This window comes from Nanorana parkeri, unplaced genomic scaffold (genome assembly GCF_000935625.1).
Source record: "Nanorana parkeri isolate BGI_ZX_2015 unplaced genomic scaffold, ASM93562v1 scaffold200, whole genome shotgun sequence".
Taxonomy (NCBI): Eukaryota; Metazoa; Chordata; class Amphibia; order Anura; family Dicroglossidae; genus Nanorana; species Nanorana parkeri.
In genome coordinates, this window is record NW_017306468.1 from 192,845 (window position 1) to 202,844 (window position 10,000).

General features: G+C 38.7%; 1 protein-coding gene across 1 annotated transcript in view; it reads left to right on the forward strand.

Annotated features, from left to right (window-relative positions):
* ZNF407 (zinc finger protein 407) overlaps positions 1–10,000 on the forward strand; it is a 383,946-nt gene that overhangs the window by 148,339 nt on the left and 225,607 nt on the right. Inside the window, exon 3 of the mRNA XM_018555528.1 lies at positions 660–734. Coding sequence (XP_018411030.1) covers positions 660–734 — 75 coding nt within the window. The remainder of the gene's footprint in view (positions 1–659; positions 735–10,000) is intronic.

A 10,000-nucleotide genomic window follows, 5' to 3' on the forward strand; every position in this document is an offset into this window, starting at 1 on the left:
AGATTTGCTTCCAATGTAGAGATCACAGTACAGCATGTGAAGCTGACAGCAAAGGGGTTAAGCTGAAGTCAAGTTCTGATTTAAAGCTGAGCCCTAGCCAAATATCTAAATACACAGATAAAAACAAGGTAGCTATATTTCTGTTCATCCAGTCCTAAGATTTATAGCTCTGTCTCATGGTGGAAGCCATGTGAAAGAAGACTCCAACAAGAGTGCCAGGTGATCGTCTTAAGAGTAAAAAACAAAACAAAAAACCTTTAAAACAGTCAGTGACTCAGAATGTACTGAAACCATTGTTTTAGCATAACAAGCAACTAGCATTCTCAGTAGACTAAGTCAGTGATGGCAGCCTTCATATTTTCTTACTTCATTTAAATTGATTTTCAAATGGAGATAAGCGTATTTGCGAGAATTCACTGTTACCCATTCCAGATATCAGGCTGAAAGAAAATACAAAATGTAAAAAAGATTAAAGTAGTTCAAGACATAATGATGTATTATTGTATGAGCAATGTATAACGAGTATAAAGTTTCTTTCTTGAATAGTCACTGTCTTATGGTGGGGTCCGTTACTATAGCATTGTGAAATTACCAATGTAAAAATGTCTAAATAATATGTATGATATAAACATAATACTAATATATATTTCTTTTTTCAGGGTTGCTTTTGTGATGAGGAAACATTTAAATAACCATTTACTGGGAAAGCATGGAGTTGGAACACCAAAGGAAAGGTTAGTAAATATATTGAAAATCTGTTCAAAACTTTTAAGCACCACCATTAAAGCAGAACTTACATAAAAAGGACAGTGTGATTTGCATTGGTCTCTTAGGTTTAGATTACTAGTAAAAATGTTTTCTATGTAGTTTCAGATCACTTCTTATATTTTGTTTTCCACGGTATATATTTTTTTGAGGCACAGTAGGACCTAATCGATGTTTTAATTTTTACTCTTGCTAATTGCTATTTTAAGATTAGCTGCTTCAGCTTCCTGACCCCTTGCTTGTCTTTCAGATGTGACTGTCTTAAAACATTAATGGCCTATTTACACCATTGTGCTGCGGTAAATGTAATGGCACAACGTGGCGCCATTCAGATTGCACCTTGCCAATGGATGTGCGTTGCACTGCACCACAACGCACATTGATGTGCTACTGTGCTTTGCAGTGTGCTGCTATACAAAAAAACTGGGGGTGGCTGTTTAATGCAGTAGGCCCTTAGCATAGAGTTTTACTGGAACATTTTAGAATCCCAGTTGCTCTTGTAAAATCACTAGGATTACCAATTGATTGTTAAACATATGGAACAAAAGGCCCTCTATGGTGTAAACTACATAGGAAGCATGTAGCAGTGATCAATCATGCATAATCGTGCAATGTTCTATTAATGTGCGATTGATCACTCCTTTTAATTGTTGACATCTATAACTCTGTAGGGCATACATTTTTCAGCTGTTGTGCAAGTGAGCTACTAAAAGTGCCCAAGGTATTCTAGCCTAAGGACTGTATTTCTGTAAACCATACAATAGTAACATTTATCAAGAGAGGCCTTGCAATTGTTTTAAAGACGACTTAGCTGGAAATTAGAAAAATACTGATAAAAGTTCTTAGGTTGGTGTTTACCAACCACATAATTAATGTATTTACTATAGTATAGAAAGCACTATGTAGAAGGGAATAGGCTTGCAATATGTCATTTCACACTTTGTAATTTGCACCAAACTGATATTATTATTATTATTATTTTTCTCGTTATTATTTTTTCAGTAATTTTAGACGGCCAAATATCTCAGCATGATCTGCTGCAGCATCATTCCATATTGTGGGACATACTATAAAATGTAATCATAACATTACCACTGTCAGATATTTTCTTCTGTTTTCATTTCTCTTACAACTGCCCTCACTGAGCTTATTTAGGAGAAAAAACCTGGAAATTACCCAAGTATCCAATCCGCAGGACCTTTGTCAGTTTACCCACTGGCTTGGCACATCTGAAAAAAGAAGTTAAAGGAGAACTATGGGCTAAGTGTTTTTCCCCATAGTTCTCCTAAGGGTCACGGAGGACATAAACTAGCGTCCTCCCGTGACCCAAAGCTTAGTATATCGCTATCTACAGCTCGTGTTATACTGAGAGCGATGCAGCCAGGACAAATCCCGACATTACTTTCGAGATCCACCCAGCTGCGTGAGTGACAGCTGGCTCTGCCTATCTAGAGGCAGAGCCACTGTGCCCGCCCCCTCCCCTGTTCATTCCTCCAGTCAGCGCCGGAGGAGAGGGGAGGGGGAAATCCCTGCAGGGAGCCGTGAATGACAGTCACGGCTCTCTGTAGGGACATGATCGAGAAGTGAGTGAGCGATGGTATGCGTTCGCTCACTTCCCGATCTATTGAGCCGACGTGTGACAGTTCCATTGTCACACGTCGGCTTGAACTATGAGGTTTAATTTACCTCAATTATATACTCTGCATAGTCAGTAATGAGCAAGGGTGGGAATATAAAGATGTGGCATTGAACTGTGTTATATTTTAGTGTAAACATTGTTGCAAGCTTTTAGGGACATTTAGATGTTCACTGAGAAGCATGAGCAGTACAAAAGGCAGTAAGTAATTTGTCAATCTGCCTTCTGTCAAGAATTTGAGGGTTTCCCAATGTGCATAGATGCTTAAAAACTAATATTGCAGGAGGCTCAGTTGTATAATATATAGATCATGTTTGTACATTAACTTTTTTCACTTCAGGATCAGTTCATTTGTAAGGGAATTTGCAGGACAAGTGAGATATTCTCATAAAGAGATCTGGTTATCCACACAGCTTTAGGTAGCCAAACATGTTCTTACTTTGCTAGAATGATGGCATAATTGAACTATTAGCCACAAGCTAGGGAATCATTCCCATCTTCTGTTCCAAGATAATACCTGCTAAACTATGTGTTTTTTTTTTCCACACAGTCTTGAGATTTACACCGCTCTGCCAGACAGCACAGCCAGGCAGATAACACTACTTAGTCTATAACAGTTATAGAATTTAAAAGGAAAATGGTGGTGTCATCTCTCTCCCTCTTGTTCTCTCCCCTCTCTCTCTCGCTCTCCCTCTTACTCTCTCTCGCTCTCCTCCTCCTCTCTCTCACTCTCTTCTATTTTCTTTCTCCCTCTCTCTCCTATTTCTCTCCCGCCTCTCTCTCCGCTCCCAGGATGTCTTGAAACCATGCTCAGCAAGAAACTGGCTTCATGATCAATCATTTGTTTACACTTTTGATTATTGCTGCAGCAGTTGAAATGTGCAGTTTTGTTGGCTGGTTTAAATATTTTTATTGTTCTACGGTTTGTGGAGTTCAATCAACTTGCTAAGCTTTGTGGCTTTAAGTCAGTAGGACAAATGATAAAAACAGAAACTTTACCATCAGCCGGAATCTCATAGTAATTTCTTCAAAACACACTAGTCAGCATGTAAAGACTGGTATGCAGCAGCCATTCTTTTCGAATACACAGTGCTCATCTGCATCCAACCAGCATCTTTTTTTGTATTTTTTATATAGTATTCTGTGATTCACCTGAAGGTAATTAGTCAACTGCATAAACCAGAGGGTTCAGTAAAATCCTAATCCAGGAAATATCGGCAATGAACTTGATTAATCTTTATCAGCAAAAATACCCATAATAAGCGAGACTTGATAATAGATGGTGATTGGTTGTGGAAATCTCCTGATTATGTTAAGACCTGATAAATGAACCAGAGCTCTAGACGCACTTTACTTCCTCCAAATTCTTCTCCCCCATGCCCATGGCTTTGAATGTGTATGCTATTAAAGGAAAGCAAATGAACTGTTTTTATTGATATATTTGTACAGCCGGTGAAAACAGGAAACTTCATCAGCAAGCCGAACCTTCATTTCTCTGTAAATTGAGTTAGTTTTTTCTTACCTGCTTAAAACATTAATGCATTGGCTAGAATAGTGCAAGCTTGCTACATTCTAATCTCTCCAGGACAATCTAATCTGTTTACTTTAAGCGCTTTGGATTTGACTCTGTTTTCTGATAGGTTGCATGTTACAGCAAATTATGATAGAAGCTAGCTAAATAGGTTGTGGCAATTAAATTAATAATGCATTTACTTTGCTACTATTTAGACTTGGTGCTTTGACTGATATATGCAAAAATGGTAATTTATTAAAAGCAAATTCATGTAATTGTACTGCAGAGTTTGATGGACCAAAAAAGTTGTCAGCATGACTATCATCAAAAAAATTAATAAAATGAAAGAAGTTCTTATATTTGAAGTAAGAGCAGCATATTATTTTTGATGGCAGGCATTCTGACAGCCTAGCAAACAAAAAAAACAACTGGTTTCTAGGACATTCGAGGCATGTCTGAATTCTGCATCTCTTCTCAGCTGCTTTCCATATTCCTTTTAATATTGCTCTATTTTTCATGATGCCCTGATAAGTACATCACTCATGTTGCAATTCACAAGATTGGTATCAAACAATTGTGATGAGTACATTCAGACGATAGCAAGAAGTGTGCCAGAAAGGCAGATTGTGCTGAAACGGAATATATCAGCAACTGCTGAGTGTTTCTCCAAGTGGCAAAAGTTAACTCATAAGATTCTTGATATAGCTGATGTCATTTCAGGATACCCCTACAGGTCATTCAGGAACCTCTACGCTAACCTGGTAAACAAAGGTGGTCATAAGACCATATTTGTGCAATCATTCTGCATATGACAGCTACACACCACCACCACAGTTCATTTGCAAGTTTGATCCCATTTCTACCTATGGGAGGAGTAGCAAACATGTGATATGTAAAGAAATGACTAAAAGAAAGGCTGACCGGCAGGTTATCGCAGTGCTCCTAGAAGGTACTGTGGCCCATAAGAAGGACACACATGATCAGTGAAGTTCTGGGCCTTTCTTGGTGTGTACAAACCATTGCTAAGAGAGGTTTCAGCATATCCTAGTTTGTATTTTCAGTAGGTAAAGGAATGTGATCTGCGCTAATAAAAGTAGAGATCTTAACTATATCTCCGTTGCATCTCGCTTTCCGGAGGTTTGTCCAAACAAACTGTATGTGTAATATCTTGTAATGTGTAATGTCTTTTTATATGTCTTAGATACTCTGCCAACAGTGATCTTAACCTATCATAAATTGTGACCCTCATACTGACCACAGCAGGAACTTCAGTGCAGAGGTCTCACCAATAGAATACCTGAGAGAAATAAGAAACTTGGGTATTTTAACTATATAAACCCAGTAATAACAATAATAATAATATTTGTCTGTTTCATAATGCAGGTGTAGAACACAAGATCTGCCAGTTGTTCAGTTGAAATGTAAACTTCTTGTGTATAGCACTGAAAGATCAGAGCTGTAAATCAGATTGGAACAATGGCAAAATCACTTTTACTGCATGTGCAAGTGAGGAAAACCAGCAGTTTGTTTATTTTAAGAAAGTGTCGCAAAGTTAAAAGCCCTCAACACTACTTTGTGCGTGGACATTGTAGATAATTATTCAAAGCTACAGCATGCAGAGTAAATTTTATAATGTAACATTAACTTTTACCATGACAGACTATACATGGACAGGTTATTTTTATTATTTAATTGCAAAATGTATAATTATAGTTTCCTTAGCAGAACAAGTTTCTTGGGCAAACTCACCGGCCCAAGTGGCTCCGTCGGCTAACGAAGGGAAGGGGGGAGGAGTACGGTGACGTCACGGACATCGGACTCCTTCAGCTGCTGCAACCAGGAAGTGTTGGTTACGAGCTGACAGCGACTGGTAGCTCCAGTGATTAGCAGCTCTAGTGTGTGTTTGTGGTGTAATAGGTGTTATCTTTTAAGCAACACTCTTTTAGGCTCACGATGAGAGGGGTAGTCTTTATTATGTAGTCACGATTCTTTTTGCCAGCATTGTGTTTGGCTGTGTATCAGATGCTGTTCAACAACCTTTGAGTAGGTGAAATATGCCTTTATGTGCTCATGGTATATTAAAGTGTATATAGAACCAAAACATTGTTTTTTGGTTTTGAATAGAGTAGTTTTATATTATCCTGTCTGTGAACCATTTGGCACATTTCCCCTCAGGTCCTGCTCAAGAGATGCAACAGGAAGTTGGAGTATATCTCTGGAAATGAGAGAGTTGTTCTCCAGAACAGGTGTGCCCATTGAAAGATTTCCTCTTGCTTCTAGTTCTGGTGACAACTCTAAAATGCTGGATTTTCGCTCCCTTTCTTTTTTCATCGACAGTGGTCACCAGTACAAATAGAGTGGTGAATCTATGCAATGGTGACACATGCATCAATAAAAACTTGACAGAGGGTCTAAACGTCCCCACTCTATCCAAAACTAACAAAAAGTTTTGTCTAGTAGAGATACACTTTAACCACTTGTCGGCTGCCCATTGTGAATACATGGGCGGATGCTTTCTGGCGGATGGACGTGTATTTGCATGATTTTTTTTTTCTGCTCATGCGCGCCCGAGCAGAATCCCCCAGAAATGATTTTAACAGCCAGAAGCAGCTGTGACATACAGTAGTTGTCCAAACGCTTGTATGATGGCAATGTGCAGCTGCCCCCTCTGCTCCCCCACCTCCACCGCTTGCCCCCCTTCACTGCCGCTGCTGGTTATCCCGGGCTCCGCTGTCCCCCCTGCGGGCCTGGGACCTGCACAGCGACTCCTTACACAAGCAACGGAGGAGAGATCAGCATTCCTCCACTGCTTAGCTCTCCTCCAATGCTTGAAGGGCATTACATCACTTCTGCCTTTTAGCTGTCGTTTCTCTGGCTGCTATAGCCAGAGAACAAGCTGGTGAAGCAGATCTCTGCTTCATCAGCTTCTTTTGGGGTTCCCTAGGGGACATTAGGAGTCTTAGAGACCCCTAGTGTCGTATATTGGCGATTACATAGGGGGATTATTAGCCCCCTATGTGATAGCAATAACGTTAAGTGTAAAAAAAAAAGAGTAAAAAGTAACTGTGTGCCTATGTGCGAAAACAAAGATTACACCACACATGTTAAATATCACCGCAAACGTCAGAGTGCGAGCAATAATGCTAGGGCAATCAATCACTGATAACACTAAACTGATGAGCGGTAAAAACTTTTAAAGTGTCGCCTATGGCCCATTTTAGGTATTTAATTAGTTTTTGTGCGATTTCATGGGTGCACGCAATTTTAAGGCTTGACATGTTTGGTGTCTATTTACCCGACGTGACCCCGCCTATTATATTTTACCAAAAAAATTAGTAAATATAAATGTTCGTAACACAACGTAGGGAAACGTTTTTTTTCTCTCAAAATTTTCAGTACTTTTTTGCTTCATATGGTAAAAAATTAAAAAAAAAACCCAGTTGTGATTAAATACCACCAAAAGAAAACTCTATCTGTCTGCAAAAAATGGTTTAAATTTAGGGATGTCCCGATGCCACTTTTTCAGGCCCAAGTACAAGTACTTCCCCTCATGTACTTGCCGATACCAATTACCAATACTTTTTCTTAAAGGGACAGGTGACTTTAAATGATCCATAGTACAACAGGGCATTTTGACAAGTACAAGTACTTGTCAAAATGCCCTGTATCGGGCCCGATTCCGATGCTAGCATCGGTATCGGGCCCGATTCCGATGCTAGCATCGGTATCGGGACATCCCTATTTAAATTAATTTCATTTCGGTACATTAATTTCAGTACTGCGTTGCATGACTGAATAAATGTTAGTGAAAGTACAACAGCGCTGAATACTGAAAAATGGCCTGGAAAGGAAGGGGGTTTAACACCGCGGTCATCAAGTGGTTAAAGTTATTGCAGGTACCATGGTGATCCCTGGGTTTTTTTGTTTCATAGCTGGTAAAAAAAAAAGGTTCACTTACAGTGCATAATATTAGAAGATGATGTAGATGACAATATATATAAACATCTGTATTCTTGGCTTCCAGAGTTCATATTTCCTTTTATAGAATTTCCTTTATGCAGAGAAACCGAACTTAATTGCGATCTTCTCACTCTACCTACTACTGTTCTCATATGTAAAGGGTGCAAGAAACATATGTTGGGTCAGGCACATGGTTTAGCTCCCGACAGATATCATTTTCCTGTAGATAGTTCAGTTATTTATCACTGGAAGCTGTGAATTTGGTGCTAAAAGAGCAGATCAAAGCAAAGGATTTCATACATGGGGTGAAGTTGCAGGAGAAGCCTGGAAATATGTACACAGATAAATGCAATCCAATGGCAAACGGGCATATTTACTTTTTTTTTTTTTTTAATCGTTCATTTTTTTTTATTCATGCAGAATTAAAAAAAAAAAGGATCCTTCATTCCGTAATCAGAAAGCAATATAATTTACTGTGAATACACGGCATTATCTTATTTTATTCTCATCTTCCAAGTCTGCTGTAAATCTTTTGTTGTTAGTTTTATATGTATAAACAGCCTGTGCAGATGGGTGGCCATAGTCACTGGTTGTTGCCGCTACTGCTGTTGTTTAGATTAGCGGGAAGTCTTTGACAGTGCGCTACTGTCTTCATATTGATTTAAAAGTGAATGTTTTTGGACATCTTAAATCTGGCAAGATCTCATGACTTCTGTGTTTCCTGTTTATTATCATAATGTAGGGGATACAGTTAAAGCGTAAAATATGTTGTAACAGCATGCAGCTGAAATGCTGTAAATATCTGTACAAAAATGTGTGGCCTTGGTGATCTTTAAAGGCAAACTCTCTATTGGAAAAACAGATGCTGTTTTAAATGAGAAACTATGAAACTACAGCATATAATTAGTTATCCCATGGCTGTATCCCATGAAACTAAAGATGGTGATATGAATTCAGAACTGGAAAAAGCTCAGAAAACCTATGTCTGTTCCCTCACATCACTGCTTACATGGGAGGAGTAGTAGTAAGTACAAACAGTCACTATTTGTGCACATGTCCTCTCTGTCTGATGTATCAAAACACATTTTAATTTGATGGCAGAGAGGAACTTTCTGACCATTTGAAAAACCATGCCTTGCATGTGTTGGGGATAGCACGGAGTAGGGGTGTTTGGGAATAGCTTTTCATGTTAAAACAGATAAAGAAAAGTAATTCCCAGATTATTAAGTTACAAGCAAAAATGGGGTGTAGCAATGTTTCAAGAAGACCCTGAGTAAGCTTCGTTATGTGTACTGAATGTTCCAGAAAAATGCACACCACAGCGCTCGGCAGACTCCCAATGATATTCTTCACCAACAATCGTTTGCAGGCTGCCGTCATCAAAAGGCAGAACTCTAAAGGAAGGGGGTATATTCCCCGATACGCATCAGCTAGCAAGGCAGCTTTGTGTGGGGTCTGCCTTGTTCCATTCATTCAGTGATTACCATGTGAGTAGTATTTTATGTCAGCTTCTATGTTCATTGATTAATAAACTGTATTACACGAGGACAAGGCGCTCTCTGTTTGTTTTGCATGTGTACTGAATGTACTATAAGGCTTCATTTTCAGTTCTTACTGAAGTGTACCTTTTAATCCTCAATGTGCCTGGATGTGAGATGTATGAGTACCTTATTTTCTCCAATATTATTGGAGTTATATGGTCAGTTTAAATGTTGATTGTGCTTAAGAGAGTTCTTCTTTTGAGAACACACATTCATAGTGTTTTTTGGGGGTGTTTTTTAAAACAAAAATAATAAGTGTATATGTATTATATGACTAGATTACTGTGTATCCTTGTCAGTCATGTCAAATTGCATAGTATATTATTTTAAATTAGACCAATACCTTTATTTTTTACTCTTCTTCTTATTGGAGGGTTACGTGATTGGCCATGTTATAAAAAAAAATACAAATTTTTAGCCTAATTAGATCTAGTGCTGTAAAAATGTGCCATCAATTGCCATCCCTTGCAATTGCTTTGGTGCAGCCAGTTAAAATTGTACTCTGTTGACTACAAAAGGCTGTCTACTGATAGGCCTGGATTGCATACAGGAATAGTTTGTTCTCTTCTATCCAGCCAGCAGGAT